The sequence below is a fragment of the Myzus persicae genome, unplaced genomic scaffold (assembly GCF_001856785.1).
Source record: "Myzus persicae strain clone G006 unplaced genomic scaffold, MPER_G0061.0, whole genome shotgun sequence".
Classification (NCBI taxonomy): domain Eukaryota; kingdom Metazoa; phylum Arthropoda; class Insecta; order Hemiptera; family Aphididae; genus Myzus; species Myzus persicae.
In genome coordinates, this window is record NW_019102298.1 from 344,453 (window position 1) to 364,828 (window position 20,376).

Consider the following 20,376-nt stretch of genomic DNA (forward strand, 5'->3'; position numbering starts at 1 on the left):
ATATCTCACTGAATGCCGAATATATCACAACATCAGAACCAGTCACTACCTGCCAGAGTCACTAGCCGAAATACTCCACAATCACCTTCAATCCATATCCAACATCATCCAATTCATCAGACCCACCAATCTCCAAACCAAAATTTAAAATCATTTAAAAATATGAACTGCCATGTTGGTAGGTAAAATTACAATCAAATATTTAGTATGATTTATAATTCAGTCTATCTATAAGTAAAACCATTTTTATCTTGGGAATTAAGATTTACCTATGGATTTTACATACATACGCCTTTATACTTTATTAGATACTATGTTCTCCGAACATTTCATGATGGTCATTTTATAACTCACTTGGCAGTTTTTTGAATCACACAATGCCGATTCACGTACCTAATACCTCTAAACTCTAAAGTTTAAATAATTTGTTGTTGAAAGGTTCCAACTAAATATGTGATTAAGCCTTAGATATTTCTATATTATAGTAAATTTTAACTAACATTAGGAAAATCACATATCCACTTTAAAGAATATACATTCTCATTTTGTTCATACTGTTACCTATCAATTTTTGAAACATAGAGGGTGTACGTATTGATTAAATACTAATATACACAATACACAAATGAACCGAGTTATTTCGTATTCAATTTAAATATATATTTTAAAGCGTACCAGTAGTAAAGAGCTAATTAATAGCCTATAACCCATAGTAAGGTTCAACAAGTAGGTATATTAATCTAAAAGGGTTCTTGGTAATGAACATGACAATTTTGAAATAATTTGTTTGATCAATGTATTTGTTTCTATTACAATTAAATAAACACGCAATTGAATTTGGAATGGAAGCATTATTATTTGACTTACTTGCCATTGTTTATTACATTCAAATATTGAATTAAGTAATAGGTAAAGTGTATACTCTCTGTGTATATTATAAGTTGAATACAACTATACAAGTAACTGATGACCATTTAAACTTTGACTTGAAATTACATAGGTGACAACTAATAAATATGTATCACGAGTATTACCAGAATTGGGAAATCTCGATTTAAATTATTCATGAATAATTTAATTCTTAAGTGAAAATTGTATTTGATCATGAATAATATTATATTCACAAATACCTAATAAAGAATTATAATCATGAATAATATTTCGGTTTTAAAGAATTATTAAATTTAACAGAATCAATATTTTGCTTACAAAAAAAATATATAAATTTAATCATGGTTAATATTATTTTTTTTTAATTGCTTGAGCTTTTGTAAATCTAATAGAGAAACCTAAAGTAAAAAAGGTTGAAAACCCCTGTCCAAAATCGTGTCAATTAATCGGTCTAATTTACGTAATTACGTGCTTATAACTTTATGAGCCTGTGAATCGTGTTCTACCAAATTCAAAAACATAAAAACAAAACTTTAAAGCCAATTAATTTCATAATGTATCTAAATAGTTTTATTCGCATAGAAAATCAATTTTGTTTATTAAAAATTAACTTTTTAATACAAGCAACTAAAATGTAATTAATTAAAAATTGAATCGTGAATAACGAATAAATGTTACTATTGCTATTTAAACATTTGAATCATGAATAACAAATAAACGCACCATGATCTAAAAAAATAATCATAAATAACGAATAAATAGTCCACGAATACACGATTAAATGAATAAATGAATGACGAATAATTTTTAGTTTGTATTTTTCATCAAATAAATAGTTATTTGAATAATTCCCATCTGAGATTAACTACTTTAGTATAATTAGATAAATAATTTTAAACTGTTATAATTAATTAAAAATTGTAATTCAACAGACCGATTTATACATACACAACATATGTGAGATTACTTGTGTCTAGTATGTGTATGTAACAAAGTTTAGGAGTATTTTCTAAAATCTAAAACAAGACATTATTAAGTTTATGAATGATTAGCTAAATATAGAAAATATTAAACAAGCTTATCAATAATGTTGTAAGACTTACTAACTTTTTAAGTAAGTAGTTAACCTCAAAATAATTAATTAACAAAATAAGCCAATGAATTCCCAATTCCCAGGTGATCCAGGAAAATCTCAGGAACTCTGTGTGCATTGGAAATAACCATTTAATCATGATCTCGGAAACCCATCATTCTAAGGATTTCGGTGTTTTATGGTACACACTATTCCAAACACGTTTTTTTAACTTTTGTAGAGAATAATTACATTATACTTGAACATGAACACTTGCTTAAAAAAAATATACTATCGTATTACCTACCACGAACGCAATATATTTCCAAGTGATTTTCTTTTCCTAACTTTTATCTTTATATAAGGTTAGTTTATTTTCCTAAATTATTACATTATTATTTATTATAATACAACTAATTAATGACCATCATTAGGGGTGGTACATTTCATTTTGCTAAAACTATAATATAAGTTGATAACATTTTTATTTATGATTTTGATAGTCAAAACAATAGTTTATATAAGCATTAAATATTAAGTTACAGGGAAAAACTTAAAAAAATAATCCATTTGATAATTCAAAATGTGTGAAACAATTTAAAAATAAACACAGTTAACAGGTTACTAACTACCTTTCAATAATATAAAAATATAAATAACCCTGAAATAAATTATTAAGTATTTACTAAATCAAAATTATTGATGTTGATGATCAATAAATGTAAATAAAATGAAAATGAAAAAACCTACTAGTATAATTTAAAAAATGGGGATATTATTTATTGTGTATGAGTTTTATCAAGTCAATAAAGTATTAAAATTTAAAATTAAATAAATACACTAAATTTAAAATATGAAGAAAATTCAATATTATTAAAATCACAAGACTAAATCAGGATACTTATTTACAATACCCACAAAACGATTGTATGATTATAAAATAAATAACGAAGCTTTTTTAATGCGATACAAGTTTTCAAGAAGAGGTATAGGTAATGTTCCGCAAAATAAAATAGCTTGAAAACCACTAAAATAAAGGTAATTTTATTAAAAAAAAAAATGCTTTAGATTAAGTTTTAGTTGACTGATTACAACCTTTAAAATATCGACATCAAAAGATCCTGGCTTTCAGACTACCTATGTAGTGTCTACTTATATTATAATAATAGGGTTGTACTTTAAACATAATAATTAGTTGCCATATAATTTGCAGTCGTATTGGTTGAACAGCTATCATACTTTTTGACAGAGTAGATTCAATCGCACTTACGTCGTCGATGCAACAATGTATAACATTATGTAATAATGTAATACTATCATATTGAATTAGCGTTTAATCAAAACAAAGATCTCATCGCACTAGATAATGTTATATTAACATAGATATGTTTTTGGCTAGGGTACAACTATTTTTCAACAGATTTTTGTGAGACCGATTTTTGTACCACTTTGTCCATTACCAAACAAAAGCAAATCCAACAATAAAACAAAAATAATTAAATACATTCTTAACAAAATGTAAAATGTTTCTAAATATGTTTCCACTATACACCATACACAAAAACATATTATCTATGATACCTCAATGGTCCTTGTAGTGGAAAAATATTTAGTAGAATGCTACTTATAATATATACCAAGACGGGCTATAGGTATCAACGACATATTTGAGTTGATACGTAAAGTTGATTTATCTGTTATCAAACTTAAAGAGTAATGACAAATGATCATTACTTGTGTCACTACATCGGATATTTTACGATATTTTATTTTCGTGTAAGTTATAAGAATATAAATTATTACATTTTAAAAATGCTTAGAAATTTCATAAAAATTAAAATATCGTAAAAAACCAACGTAGCTACACAGGTAATATTTTTCATTTAATGATTGATATAGATGAATTCACTCTAATATTAAAAGTAACCGCACGGGGCTGGTTCTGCTAGACGTAAATTTGGTATGTTGTGTGAGGGCCAGAGAGAGAAAACAAATAGTACTCAAATATCCTCTTGATTCATTCTGTTGATAAGTTATCATAAGATATAAATACTAATAAATATTTTCCCACCAAAAATCGTACGACTTACGTATGATGTAACTACACTGACCATGAAAATTAAATTATTTTGGTTTTAAGATGTGGTCGAGAGTATTGTGGTAATTGCAGTAAATATTAACTTAATGTTTCTGTGGTACACACAATGTAGCAAAATACTATAGCGCTCTAAAAATGTTCAGTTAGCATAGCAAAAATTGTAATTTGTTGTTGCAAAAAATGATTTAATGACAATTATTGAAATATTTTAAATAATGTTTCATGGCTATATTTAAAATTATTTAAATAGGACTCCAACTCATTGAGCAATGCAATATGATACAACACGTGATAAATTGATAACTATTATATTTTGAATATTTTGATAATGAATTTTAAATTGATGTAATTAATAAATTAACTGATAAATAATTGATATTGAACTAAGTATGTAATGGTATGTTGAGCCCTGATACAAAAAAACCAGTAGGTAGTGTCTCCACCACTATTGGTTTCAATAATCCAATTGAATTAATTGTTGACATATTTAAAAGTTTAAGTGTATTTAATAAATTCAGAACATTAATACCTATGTAGTTAGGTCTTTATTTACTCTTTTAGTTATACCATTTAATTTAATGGGTAATAATTGTTGATCATTATGTAATTTAAAAAAAAAATTGATTTGTATTATAATATGTATTGTGTTAACATACAGGTATCTTACACTTTTTTTTTTTATTTATTTTTTTTATTAGCTTCTTGTATATACAATTATAGCTCTACAGTTATTATGAAATCTTATACTTTATTTTATTTGTTTGTAAATTGTTGAACTCGTTACAACAAACTCGTGATCCAAAAAATATCATATAGGTGAACGGTGGTACAGTTGTTATTTAGCCACGGATGCCCGCATCTTTATAAAGTAAAACTACCAAAATTAACTTATAATTTATTGTATGTTATTACATTTAAAAAAATTTCTAGTGTGATTGTGTTAACGAAAACCGAAAATGTAATCAGGTGATATTAATATTATCATAGGCATGAACGATGAATTGTCACCGATGTCAATAAATTTACATTCATCAAAAAATATGACCACCCCCATTGAATTTTTCAGCAATGAACAGCTAAGAACAACAGATTCGATTGCCCATACCTAAATACGTTCCTACCTCAGCACATAATGTTGTACAGCCATTATATTGACAGCCTGAATATCTAAGTGCATTTCGATACGAAAAAATATAAACAGTTGTGATAAGTATAAAATAATGAAATAACAAAATTACTAGTTAGTACGAATCTACTTGAAAAGGATTCAATTCTCTATTCTAAATCTCAAATAGTATTTTTCCATAACAACTCGAAAGCATTTTTGGTGTATAAAAAACCTAACCAGATAACATTTTGAGCGAAATTAATTTAAAAGATAATTTATGTTTTAATTTAAATATACTTTATATACTACTTGCATTTCAATATCTACCGCATTTCTGTATTTATTTTCAATTATAAAAATAAAGATTTATAATTCAGCCGATATGGTAATAAAAAAAAAAATTAAAATGAATAATACAAAATGTACTCACCATTGTCTGATTTCTTTTTCCGAAACTAAGCAGCGCAACACATAAACAAAACATAATAATATATTAGTAAGTATGCAAAATAAAAACAAAAATAACACTTGTTAGTTTAAGGGATAATTTATAATTTTTTTTTTTAAATTGTTTCTAGTATTGTATTACGTTTGAAATAGAAGGGTGTGTTAAGTATAAATTAAACCAAGTTGTTTTCAGTTTTCGTGTGTAAATAATACAATTATTATGGAAAAAAATGTAAATTTGGTTAACCCCCCCCCCTCCCATTTAATTTACTACCACTTTCAGTAGTTTTCTAGTGTGCGGGATTTAAGCGATAACGCATTACACAAACTAATTTTAATTTTCTGCTCACAGCACTGACAAAATCCAAATGTAGAAGACGTTCTATAAACTGCCTAAATATCACTCCTTGAAACATGCTACTTTCCAGTACCCTTAAAATATATTTGTTTTAAATTCTAGATTCTATATGCAAGTCTAAAAGTTTTAAGTTGATTTGAATTTAATCGACCAATCACTTGACAGTTAGATTAAACGGACTGTTAAATATAACATTACTTGTTACGGGGATAATGAAACTTTTTGAAACGCGGCATTAGCATTAAGTAGGTAAACAAATTAATATAGAATTGTACATCTGATTTATTACCTTGTTACAACTAAATTGTTACCTATTCTACAATACACAACATAAATAACACATTTTACGGAGAGCGGTACACTTCTATTAATTGATACGTCGAAATGTATACTCATTTTAGATCCGTTGTACACCAATTAAATGTATATAATTACAAAAGCATAAAAGCAGAGATCGTGGAAAATATTATACATGACATTTATTGTTTTTCACTAATTCATACAAATAAAAATAAATAAAAATACTAAAATACAAATATGTATATTATATCATGTGCATTTTACACAACCACATATTGCTCTATTAGAAATCATTAAATCATTTAAATCATTGAACACAAAAACTTATCCAAACATATGTTCATATGACGCGATACATTAATATTGCTAAAAATAATAAATAGGTACCTGTCTAGGTATGAATTATCTGTATTTTGTGCAACTTTATTTATTCAACCTAATGTATTAAGTTTATTTAAAAATAATATATATATATTTATACAATAATATATTTTTTATTAGTAAAATGCAAAATTGTTTCAGTAAGTGTGTTAAAACAAATATTATTTTGAAACTGTAATATAGAAAATTTAAATTTATTCATTGCTTTTATACTATAACATAACACCGTTTAATTTGATGGAATAAAGTTGAAAACTAATTTGATTTTATCACAGTAAACAGAGATACCTAACCAGTAAAGCAGGATACATTATTTTATTCTTGTTTATTTTTATATTTCGCGTTTACAGTTGGTTTTTGTTTAAGTCTATTTTTTTTTAAGATAACAGTGAACAGTTAATGTATTGACTTTTAACAATAACAACCAATACTTTATTTTCAATAATTAGTGATAATTATTGTAAAAGTGATTAACAACTGAATTTTATTTTAAATTATATTTAAATATTTAAAAATTAATAATTGGAAAGTTGTTGAACTAACACGATAGAAATATAATTTTAACATACATAGTTGCGGATATGGAATAATAATAGTAACTCTTGATGTTGAATTTTCATTGTAATAGATTTGTTTGATATTATGTTATGTATAGCATCCGGAGTTAAAATATGTCATGTCTTAAATATATGCCTTATAGTGCTATTATTTACAATTTACATAGTATTTTATGTCCTTCCACTGTTCACAATGACCATCTATGTATATATTGTATCGACTTCCGAAGATTAGTCCTAGGGGACGGAATTATATTATGTAAATGCATATTTTTATTTGAATATGATATTTAAGTATGCTAATAAATGTTTATACTATTTCATCAATTTCACTTCACATATTTCACTAATTTGTAAATATGTTGAAACTTTTTCCTGCGCTTATTTTTCATTGTTTATACACATATTATTGTAATATTATTGTGAGCCATGAAGAAATTATAATAAATTGTTTCAAAATATATTTAACTAAGAAACTATTAATACTTCTATGATTGTTGGGGCAACTAGAAGTATTGTGCAAAATTAAATTGCCCATCAAAAAATATTTTGATAATTATGTTTTGTAGCACATAAAATTACAAATTAAGAAAATTAAAACATCAATTAAAAAATTCAAACTGTTATTGATAAAAAATTCTGGTTAAATGGTTTTTAAAATCTTAGAATATTGTTTTCAAATATATCACGTTCGTCAACTTATTATGAACCAATTATATCAGTTAAAGCGTATTCCGTAATTTGTATATATTTTTGTATTTTAATTAATCATAAATTCATTTCAAAAAAATTCTGTATACCTACCTAATTAAAATAAGTTTTACACTAAACAAAGTATCTTATCAATTTATAATTAGTCAATAGTTTTTACATTTGTTGCGAAATGTCAACAAGTTTATTTTAAATTTGGTTATAAATATCTGTATATATACACGGTCGAGTGCTTCGCCTTCTTTTTTTTTTACTTAGCTCGAGACATTACCGTGTCGCTGGATCATGTTTGGTTAGTATTAAGAACGATCACCACCAAGGAAAAATTTTATGCAGACAACCTATATTACAAATTAAAAATATTTAAGATTTATATTATTCATTATTAATATTTCATTATCTGCTATCTGATAACTAATAATCTAGAATCTATACAATTATTACAACTTTAATTATTTTTCCGATACTTATTAATTAATATCAAACGTTAACACTTAAACGTTAATAAAATATTACAGTCCACAGCGGTATCTTTATCTTTTCAAAACTTCTACATTTTATTTAACAAAGTTTTTAATAAGATGTTTATCACTGAAATATCAAATATAATAAGTTTAAATATATATTGATACACAATGTCTCACTTTATCATGAAGCTACCGGTGAAGTATCTTTTTTTATAATCATATTATTTTGTATTACAATACGAATGACCAATAAAAAATGACATTGTATACATGCCAATAATTAAACATTATCAAAATTGCAGCAAACATCAATTTGATATAAATGGTTAATTTAAAATTTCCTAAAATTATTGTTTTAAATTTTACTCACATTTGCTGAGTAGTATTATGTATACTGGTATATATTATATACTATATATTAATAGAATCGATACAATTACACAAAACACTAAATATTATACTCTTCTGAATCTTTTATACAGCTCAATATTAATAAATTCTATTACTAAAAATGATAAGCTATTTAAAAATATTCATTGATTTAGTTACACAAAATCCATTGTTATATTCTACCAAAAAATATATATATTTTTAACTCACTGGTTCTAGAAAACGTAAATAATAAATAAATAACAGAATGCTTTGACATTTTGATATCAATCACTCTGTGGCGTTGAATTAAACTTGATGTAGCTTTGAATATCAAACGAGATAAAACAAAATATAAATACATGTGAGAATTCAATAGTAAGTATATGCCTTTAAATATATAGTACCTGCATAATGTGTCGTCAGTTTCTGTACCTATCTTAATAACTCATGAACTCTAAAACATTTCCTAATTACCTTCCCTTGTCATTCGGAGGTTCATAACTTATTTTCACACTTTAGTGAGGAACAATGTTATCAGAGACAGAGCACCATCAGAGGGCGGAATTGAAAGTGTCTCTCCCCACCCATCAATACTTGAAAACTTTGCAGTTGGCACACTCCCACTCGTAATTCAATATTATAATACTTATAAAAATGGCCATTCAATGTTTGATGAAATATTACTTTACATTCGTCTGGTTTATTTGATAATTTATTTTATTGTTCTAACTATATTTCCTCAAATAGCATAAATAAATAATGATGGTGACAATTATAGTGAATCAATATTTTAGCATATACATTTTTAATTTAATCGTGTATAAAAACCAAGTCAGTGTCGATATTTTAATAAATATATTATTATGCGTAAAATAATGTTAAATAATAAGTTTGGGTTCAATTTTCAAATCCTTATAAAATCAAAACTCCAAATAATCAAAATTAAAATTATGTGTTATAATGAGCATTTTTAATAATAATATCAAGTTTTTTACGGTGTAGTTTAGTATTCATTAAAAAAAATGCTGAAATTAATAAAGAGTAACTAAACATTTTGAAATTAAAATATAAAAGATTTGTTCACATTACAATAAATAAGTAAAGTACATGATTTTTAAGTTTCTAATAGAAGTGGATATTGCAAAATCTAATTTTAAAAAAAAACTAAAGAAAATAGCATATTTAAAAACAAAATTTATATTTGTGAACTATCAAAATAATATGAACCAACTACCATCTTGTATACAATTGTATCGTCATATTTTAACATAAAAATTATGGTTAATAACTTTAGATTATTTATAATATTTTATTCCTTCAATTTATATCTATAATATTATACCATTATATTGTTTCCAGAAATCAACCAATAATACATTTGAAAACTATACATAACTTCACAATGTTCATAAAATCAATGAATGTTGAGATATATTTAAATGTTTTTAGAGTTTGTTTCAGAACAAACATGAAAGAGTAAACAGCTCAGAAAAATAATAATAGAATAAAATATAATATTCGTGTTTGACAAGTATTATTTTAGATTGAGAAAGAGATTGAGATAAAAAAAATCTACAATTGGTTTACGATGAAAACCTTTTGTTATAGTTTTACAATTTCGTTATTTTTATAGTTTAAAATCTAAAACAATAATTTAAAAATCTAAAATCAAACTTAATTCTCTTACATTTATCAAAAAATGCAATTATAAATATGAAATATATTTTATTTGTTAATGTTATTGCTACTTACATAGAATATCAGAATATATCGAATACTTCATGTGCAACTACGACGTAGTTGCTACGTAGTTTAAAATCTGCGAGATAAAAAAAAATAGCTTAAGATACAATTTGTCAAGATTTATTGTATAAGCCGGTCATTAATTATTTAGATACCTATAACTTCGCATAGGTATAATATATTGTGTGTTATACAGGTATGAATAATCCTATAGTGAGCATAATATAATATGCAATAATATTTTTGAATGTATGAAGTACTTACAATTTATTTGCAACTTTAAAATAATAATATGCTCGCTATCTAAGAAATAATTAAATTCCATAATAATATAGTTCTTTTTCAAGTTATGGAAATTATTTTGAAACTCAATTTCCAATATTTGTGAGGAATTAATCTATCATAAGTGTTTTTGTAACGAGATACTGTTTTAAAGTTATTGTTACTATTTCACAAAAAAAAAACACATAATATATATGAACTTTTATAATTTTTAAGTATTGCGTTTTTTTATATAGCAAAAATAAAACAATTTAATTTTTCTAAATGTAATTGAAATTTAGAAATTAATTTTTTAATATTTTAACACTCTTTTCTATCGTGGCTCCATCATTTAGTATCATAAACAGTAAAGTTCAGCTGGCTTATATGTACACTAGTTCTCCGTTCTCAACACAACTTTTCGTAACAACGTTGGGTACCACAACTGGGTCTAATTTTCTATAGGTACGTCATAATATTTTTTGCATTTCTATAATATATTATGATCAAACGTCATTTTAGATAGGCAAATCCACAGCATATCCACTTTCGTGGATGCATTTTTTCTTGTACCTCATAAAATATTTAATTTATTACAAATCAAAATCGAACATAAAGTATTATGTCTTTAGTGACTTTATCCAATTTCAGGGAACTGCGATCATTAAGTAATTATAAGTAGTTATTATTTGTTGTATCAAATTTTTAAATTGATTTATAAATTATGAATTAATGATACAAAACGTGCGCAAGCACTAAGATTTAATTAAACAATTACCCTGTATTTTCGTTCTATGTAAGTGTATTCTGATTTATATGAGGAAAAAAAAACAATTTATTGGTTTTTACCTTTTACTAAATATACTTTTTCAAAATATAATTTTTTTTTTTAATTGTATTTAAAAAATAAATATCATATCTTTTTAAATTTTTGTATTCCAATAATGAACATCGAATACATTGTTAGAACACATTATTTTAAGTGAATATTAAACGTATCTTCTCGTAATCATTTCAAACTATTGTTACACCCTTATTTTTTTGGTTATAACTTCTAACTGAGTGGCTGAGCTATTTAGTATTTATTTATGTACCTACTTTATAGGTTAACGTATCATACATATTATTCATATAACCATACGATACATTTGTTATTTTTTTTTTCAAAACGTCTGCTTCAACGCTATTAACGTAGTAAATGTTTTCAATTTCTTTCATAAGTAACTATCATCGAACTGATCGGAAATTGAATATAGATGCGTGCGTGGAGAAATTCCCATTATTTTTTAAGAAAATCTCAAAATAAATAGGTTTAAATATATAATCAAATATTTATGGATGCAGTATTTTTTCACTTTATAGTTTGACATTTTACAACAATTTCAGTGAGTAAATATTGCTCAGTATTTTATAATTTTGTTTTCGAAAATGGAGTGGTTTGACGACTATATAGACGATACGAAAGTTCAAAAGTTATAGTTATTATAGGGACACGTTTTAGGATCAACGTTAACTTGAACTTGAAGTTTACTGGCCACTTTCATGTTCACCACCAAGTATAGTCCTATATAAAGGTACGAGTATTCATCAACAAATATCTCAGAACAAGTTTAAGCTTGTGCATTGTTAAGCTTTCTGGTCAGTCTTAAGAGCTCAGGTATACTACTGAGGAATAAATCGCTTAACAAAATAAACCTTAGAAACAAAGAATTGTTTGGTCATTAAACGAAGCCGTTAGTGAGACCGTACAACCAATTGATGATTCTTCATCACTTGAAAATACCTTCTAGTTTGTGATTATAGTTTCGAATTAGATATCAGTAATGAAACTATTTAGATACTTCCTAAAAATATATCAAGAAACTCACATTGTTACTGTCAGTTTAGTTACGTATTTTTAATTAATTCATAATTTAATATATATAATAGTATATATTATTCTAAAAATAAGTAGGTACTTACTACGCACAGTGTATATACTGCTCTTGGATAATTTATATTTTAAATCATTTAAAGGACTGCTATTATACATATTAAATAAATGAGTAATTCATAATTTTTGAACACTATATTTATTCATATATTTACAGGATGTTCCACTAAGATTAATTAATTTATAAAATGGTCTAGTAATTGAATCTACTATACCTCTTTGAATTAATAAATACTCGTGGGACATCTACCGTCCTCTCATCTATGTATAATATACTACAACATAATATTAACTCAAATTAATACAAACAATAAACCTATCAGTAGTAATAAAATACAATCACAATTTATATGGAACACTAACTTCAGCAGCCTTGGTGTACCTGTACCTATAGAAAATATTGAGCCACTCATATCTATGTATCGTACATAAAACTGGCCAACGCTTATTATTATTCATTAATATCATAACTATTATCATATTATTCCAATGTAATGTTCTTACTATTTCTTTTTTATTATTGTTAGTTTTTAGAAATTTTTATATTTGGTGAACTTTAGTTTGTCTGTTTAACCTCAACAGATTTTGAATTGTGTTCATCGACCTATATAATATATAAATAAATACATAATTGTTGAAACCACTATACTGTAGGATTAATGCAATAGGTACATCACACAAATATATTAATAATATTATTTAATATAGTGCCAGTATAATCCCAAGGTTATTGCTAGGTACCTATCTATTGTATTTTGTATTATTTATAGAAAAAAACACTCTGATATAATATGACCTGGTGCATCGTTTCTACGAAAAAAATCTAGTTTATTTTAGGTAATAATAATAAATATAACTACACAATATTTCAAATGCATTTAATCAACATTGTATGGTGCATAACTCTAATAACATATCGAAATATTATTACATGACACATTATTGTCTACTGCAATTTTAAAATAATTAGAATTTTTTCTAAAAGGTATTATACAGAGATTCATTTCGTGATAATTTAAAAAAATAAAAATAGTCTAAATAAACGTTTCACTACTTATTTTCAAATTTAACATTATTAGATCCATAAAATTCACTAGTATAATATATATTAATCATTTTATTTTTATTTTCAATCAAGTAATCAAAGAAACCAGCAATAATAATAATAAAAATAAATGGTAAGAATATTCAAAATGAGAAAGGTAAATTATTGTGAGAGAGAACAAATCGTATTGTTCATTGTATAAATTGTTATCAGTTGATTGTGAACGAAAACAATATTGGACGTATCTATATCAACAATCTTCAGAACAAGTTGTTTGTATACAGTGTACCTACGTCCACCTTTGACAACAGGTGGTCGGTGATGAGAGCACATAATTCATGCTATAGCAATTATTCAATTCCATGCAGCTTTATTGTTTAACGGTTCAATGATAAGTTACATAATATATATCTCAGTTCAATGCATATAGAACGACATTTTCTCAAAAAAGCTAATTTCAAATCGCTCAAGGAGCAGCTTGTTCATGCACGCTGGAAAATCACTGCACTAGTGATGTATATTGTCCATACACCTAATATTATTCACTTTACTATTGATTCACTCCACAACGAAGTAAAATAATATTTAGTCATAGATTTTAAGAAATCTGTGTTAAAAAGCAAGAAAACATATCGCTATTGGCCCATTTACTGCGTTGAGACTTGAGATCACTTAAAAATGTATTGCCGATTTCTAAAAATTAAGCACTCATAATAATATATTATTATGATGCGATTGGTGAATACTTTATCAAATAGATTAAGACGTAAAAGTTACAACTTTACGTATGAATTGAACCATGGTATTTCATGCAGCTATAATTGGTTTAACAAAATCTCATTCCTCTCAATCAATCCTGGTTGTGTGTGATAATTTTATTTTAGACCATAAAATATGTTTTTCTTTAGTTTCTATGCTTGATATAATGCATTGTAGAGACCTAAATAATTTATACAACAAAACGCACACATAATATTCATTCAAAATTGGAAAATGTCGACTAAAATAACCTGGATTCCTAACAAGCATGCACGTACGTTTCTTGCAACTTGAAAGAATTTCTTACTTAGTTATGACATTTTATTTTTGAAACAATTATTCTACTTGAGAAAATCCTTTTATAATTTCTTATTTTAAAGAAAAAGACTGTTGTTTTTGTTAAAACTTTGTCATTTTTAAGTACGATGACTTAATTTAATATTATTTATATACATCACACAACGAAATTATTAAATGTCACAATATTAAACACTTTTATGTCAAGACATGTGAAATTCAAAATGTTATATAAGTTCCTCGTGTTTCATTTAAATATATTTTTAGTTACTGTGAATAAGAATATACAATATTATTAAATCAAAAACTTTATTTTTCTGAAATTAGCATTGGTCTTTTAGAAATTACAAATATAAATATCTTCTATATTTAAACAATGCTTCTGTCGTCTTTTATCGTATGCTAAATTTCATTTATACCACACACTTAACTATTAAATTACACATGGTGAATTGAAAATAATTGCCCTTTAAAATATTAAGTATTAATAGAATTAAATTATATTTGGATATAAAAACAGTAAAAATATAATATGTTATGTAGAACCTTAAAATTATGCTTAAAAAAAAGATGTGCTAATAATTGCTAAAAGACATATTTATTTTTAGTTGTGGTTTGAAATTATCTCTGTGCCTTGGACTTTACGTCCATGTACCAATTCGGCAATGAATTAAACAAATGGTAATAAGCTATGAACTTCAAATTTTTTCAGTGTCCTGTATAATTCGACATCTGGTACAGTGTTGTCACTGTATTGATTTTTTTGTATCTTTACGCATGAAAAGTTTATTGAAATATAAAAATAATAAAAAAGTAATATCTATATTGTTTTCCATGGATTACAATCCATACGTGTTAAAATAAACAACTCCAATTCAATCATAGTGGTATCGTATCAAAAATAAATCTTCAAAATATAAATTTGAATATAAAATATTCACGTTCATTTTTTGTTTTTGAAATAGACTTGTTTTATATATCTACAAATAACAATTTATTCATCAGAAAGTCACAGAATGTTTCATTTTCAATTTTTAAAACGACATAATATATAAAATATACATGGGTATTATATAAAGATACGGTGGGTTGCAATGCATGAAAAAGTTATTTTCACTAACATTATTATATCTATTATTTCACTATTATGTGGTTCAAAGTTGAAATATAACTTTAAGTTTTGGAACTTTATTATTATTATTTTATGTACAAATACTTGCAGGCTATAAATAAAAATGTCTTATTTTCTAAAAAATTTAGTAAATTAAACTATATTATTCCACCATTTAATGTTGTAATAAATATTTACGAAAAAATTAATATTATCTGTAAAATGAATAGAAAACAATTTTTAGTTACTAATAACTAATTAACTAGGCACACGTTTGAAGTTCAATTTATATAAATTTTATGATTTTATTTTATAATTTTTGAAAAATATTTTGCTTCAGAATATGAAACTAAAAATATATAATGCCATTCAAAACAAGTACTAAATATTAAATACTATTTTTGTTTTATAATAACAATAAACATTAAATGTTTATTCAAAAACATTATTGTATGACTTTTAATGTGTAGATAAATATTTTTACCGAAAATCCTTACTTTTCAAAACGATTAGTGTTAACTGTAAAAAAAATAACTCTGTATATTATTATCAATTATGTCGGCTTATTTAATATACTTTTTAAATGTCATGTCCAATAAATGTTAAAGTAAATTATAGTTTTATATTTAAATAAATATAAACATGTAGTTCAACTTGAAGATGAGAATGTTTTCATAAAAAATTTGATGAAAAATACATTTATATAAAATACTTTGATCTTATAACGAACAGACAAGGTAGTGATTTTCAGATTCTGGGCAGAGTAATGAATGTATTGATTTTATACTGTTTTTTTTTGTGTTTATAGTTTTATACTATATATATACGATGAATAGTAGAAAAATATTTGGATCTTCAACTTTGAGGGTAGTTTCGTATCAGATTGGTACTTTTAAAAAGTCAAAATTAAAAACTCCCAGTATTTTTAATGATGATTGGTTATAACACTTATAACGAAAAACATCTATTAATGAAAAAACAGGAATTATACGAAAAAATTTGTTTTTTGAACTTAATAAAAATCTTATAACTTCAGGTACTTAAAATTATCATGGAATGTTTAGATTGTTATTTCTTATACTTCGTACAATTTACTAAATATTTTGACCCTTTTCAGCTATTTATATACATTTAAAATTTTAATATGTTATAGTTTTTATCAATAAATGTCGATAAAAGGCCCTTCATAAGTTTTCGTTATATTTATTTTAAAATGTTAGATTAAGCACGATTCTTTTTTTGTATACATTTGAAGTTCGAATGTTGATAAGATTCGTAAAAATCGTGAAAATGAGCAAATAATATTTTAGTTAAAAATTTAATAATTAATATTCAATGGGTAAAGCGAACGATTGAAAATGTAACAAAAGATTTCTCATGAGTTGTTTATACTGCAACCAAAAAATCAAAAATATATATAATCAGAGTTGTTTTTTTTTTTTGATATATTAATTCGAAATTCGGACAAAGTTAGATATCTAAATGAATAATAGTAAAAATAATAATTTAATTATTTTGCTTTAGCTTATAAATATTAAAAGTGTATAATTTATACTTTAAACGTATATTATTATTTCTTAAACAAAAATTAACTTGTGACTTGCGGCTCTGCAATTACAAGGTACACTCGAAATCTACTGTACAACAGAGCGGTTACCTACTTTCTCCTTGTTTTTTTGTGATTTAATGAAAATTAATAAACAAAAAAATCTGATTGAAAATATTTTAATCACAAAATTACCAATCGCAAAAATTATTTAGTATGTACATTGAACATATTTTATCTACATGTGCGATTTGAGATTTTTGATAAACATACCTATTATAATTATTGTATGTTTTATAATATGATACACGATAAATGAACAAACGTGTTCTAATTTGATTATAAATACACCTATGATATAAGTATATTATAGTAAATAATTAAATATGAACTTATTTAATACACCTGTATATTATAAATTGTTAGGTATATAAGCACAGTAAATTTAAATAATAATTTTTTTTTTGTATCTTCATCTAATGTGGAGTGATAATTCAGAATTCTATAAAAAAATACCAACATTTTTTGTAACACGTAAGCAAATTTTTTACAAAAAAATATGAAAATATTTATTTTTTCTATACTTTACTTGTAACCATTGTATTATTAAAAATGCAAACATAATTTCAAATTTACCGCTGACGTATCTATTAATAAAATCCAAACTGCTAAGTTCTCGTTTTTAACCTCAACAAAATATGAGTCCAATACTCGTTATGTTAATGTTGTTGTGAAAATATGTGCACTACCTACGGATAACAAGTTACATTATGTGAAAAGTTGAGACATGCCTACTTTGCAGTCGATACAATGTTCTATAAAATAGAACGTGTCGAAAACGTTTTTATATTATAATGTTAACAAACAGAATATTTACGAGCGTATGAGGATTTGTAATGGGTTTTTGATAATTCACAATGACATTGTGATATTTTATAAAATATTACAAACACGATAAGCCCATAAAACACTTTTGAAATTAAAACTTTATGGATGATAATCGCAAAACAACAGAAACATTTTAAACGCTCTCTGGTAAATGACCGACTTGATGTTCAGAATTATTACAATAAGGCTCATGACTGTGCACATGTAGTAGATACGTTGAAAATATAAATTAATAACGCTACAATCGATATCACCTGAAGTGTCAACTCATCGACCGTTGTTGTTTCAAATGTTATGGTTTTGACATAATCATTGACGATCAGAAAAAACAAACACAGCTGATCGAGGGGAACAAATAACTTTCGCTATCATTAACTTAAGTTATCGATTATACTTTTAAACATTAACTAGTGGATGGTTTCGAACTTATTCTGTAAGCTTGCGTGTACTGTAATATGATCACATGGACTTACAGCGTGAAATAAAATTATCTGTTTTTGAAATTCGATGTAATGATAATGTTTATGTATACCTACCTATTTAAAACAAAAATCTTTTTAAAAACATTAGCTTCTTAATTGAAAATTTAAACATCCACAAATTCAATGGCTGTGACACCATAAGTAATACTTGCATGTTTTTGAATTTGAAACTACAAGTAAATCGATTTATTCTGAATATTTTTTTTTTTTTTTTAATTTTAATTGCATTTTATTTTAAAATAATTATAGCAAAGCGATTACAAAAATTCTGAATATAGAATAATTATTTAAAGTTAACAAATGTTCAAAATTCTATGTTATAAGTGTTTTGAAAATATTTTATCAATAAATGTTGGCTATTCTTGTGTGTCTGGATTTATTTAAAATATTCGATTTTTATTTTATCTGGAAAACTAGCTGTATGTGAAATAAAACACTCGACTAATTGCATCCCTCATAACATTTAATAGGTAATTAATTTGTATACAATTTAGTTGAACTAATTTTATTAGTTAATCAATTAATGGTAATTATGTGTCTATATACTTAACATATTACGTTTCAAACTTAAATAGTATGTACTAATTTATCATTGATGCCAATTTCCGATTGATATATCGACACTAGGGATAGGAAATTCTAAGGAACACGATGTCCCACGTGTGGGAATTTAATAAAGTTTACGTATCTCGTACGGCTAAACTAAAATTTATTTAATTTAGATATTCTGAAATTCAAGTTCATTGCTGAATTTCCATATGAAAAACACTTATACTGCTTAAATATATATGAATGAGAAAAAAAAACAAAATCACATTTCAATTGCAAGAGTATGTTTATTATATTTGTATGTACCTGTGGATTCAATGCTATAATATGGGTGGCATTGATGGATCCCATTGAAATTCTCTAATTTTTTATTACATTAATAAAAAAAAAGTAAACAACCAATTAGCATTGTAGATACTAAATAACAATATAATCTTACACATCTTTTATTACAGCTGTTAATAATATTTTTTTATATTGAATAAATTTTATATAATAAATCAGCCATTGTTATTTTTTTGATATTTTAAGCAATCAAAATCTCACTGTTCGATGATTGTGTACTGCTAAAACGGGAGATACCGCAGGTAGGTAATATAAACGATGAAATATAACGAATTTATAGAAACGAAATATAATATTTTTTGAACGTATCGAAATCCTAAAAAAGCCTTCCGGGACACGTTCCAGTATGGACTCCCTAGACTCTAGGTTAGGATGTAGACTGGGCCCTTGCCCATATTATAGCTTTTTATTGACGAATAAATAAAAAAAACTTGAAATATATACTATAGGTATATTATATACCTATGCATACAAATATAAGTGTTCTGAATATTTTGTTGGAGTTCTTAGTCACGAATATAAATTATATTTTATTTTAATATCAGCTGAACAATCAACTGTACTATGTGATCAAAAATGCCTCTTCAAGATAATATTTATGCTAAAATTATTATTTTAATTTACTAATTAATCTAATAAGTGCAACTTTTAACGA

The 20,376-nt window shown here is 25.0% G+C and overlaps 1 protein-coding gene across 3 annotated transcripts in view; it reads right to left on the reverse strand.

Annotated features, from left to right (window-relative positions):
- The window catches only part of LOC111031764 (frequenin-1), a 133,072-nt gene that overhangs the window by 104,969 nt on the left and 7,727 nt on the right, over positions 1-20,376 (reverse strand). For all 3 annotated transcript variants that reach the window (XM_022311846.1, XM_022311847.1, XM_022311845.1), the window contains exon 3: positions 5,600-5,624. In XM_022311846.1, coding sequence (XP_022167538.1) covers positions 5,600-5,624 — 25 coding nt within the window. The remainder of the gene's footprint in view (positions 1-5,599; positions 5,625-20,376) is intronic.